Here is a 204-nt window from a genome sequence, read left to right on the forward strand (position 1 = left end):
ACAGGGCTGCCTGCTCCCCTCCGTGCTGCCCCTCCCTCAGGGGATGCTCTCTGCCCACAGCCCGCCTGGCTCTCCGTGGACTTTGACAACTGGCGAGACTGGGAAGGGGACGAGGAGGTGGAGAGGGCCATGGTGGAGCAGTACGCAGAGGTGAGCTGGGCTGTGGGGTCCCGGGGTGTGTCTGGGGTGGGTGCTCGGGATGGG

At 68.1% G+C, this 204-nt stretch overlaps 1 protein-coding gene across 1 annotated transcript in view; it reads left to right on the top strand.

Moving 5' to 3' along the window:
* Positions 1-150, top strand: part of PTGES3L (prostaglandin E synthase 3 like) — a gene marked incomplete at both ends in the record, with an annotated part of 939 nt that extends 789 nt beyond the window's left edge. The window contains one exon of the mRNA XM_010172845.1: positions 61-150. Coding sequence (XP_010171147.1) covers positions 61-150 — 90 coding nt within the window. The remainder of the gene's footprint in view (positions 1-60) is intronic.
* Between the last annotated feature and the right edge of the window lie 54 nt (positions 151-204).

The sequence above is a fragment of the Antrostomus carolinensis genome, unplaced genomic scaffold (genome assembly GCF_000700745.2).
Source record: "Antrostomus carolinensis isolate BGI_N321 unplaced genomic scaffold, ASM70074v2 scaffold38177, whole genome shotgun sequence".
NCBI classification, from domain to species: domain Eukaryota; kingdom Metazoa; phylum Chordata; class Aves; order Caprimulgiformes; family Caprimulgidae; genus Antrostomus; species Antrostomus carolinensis.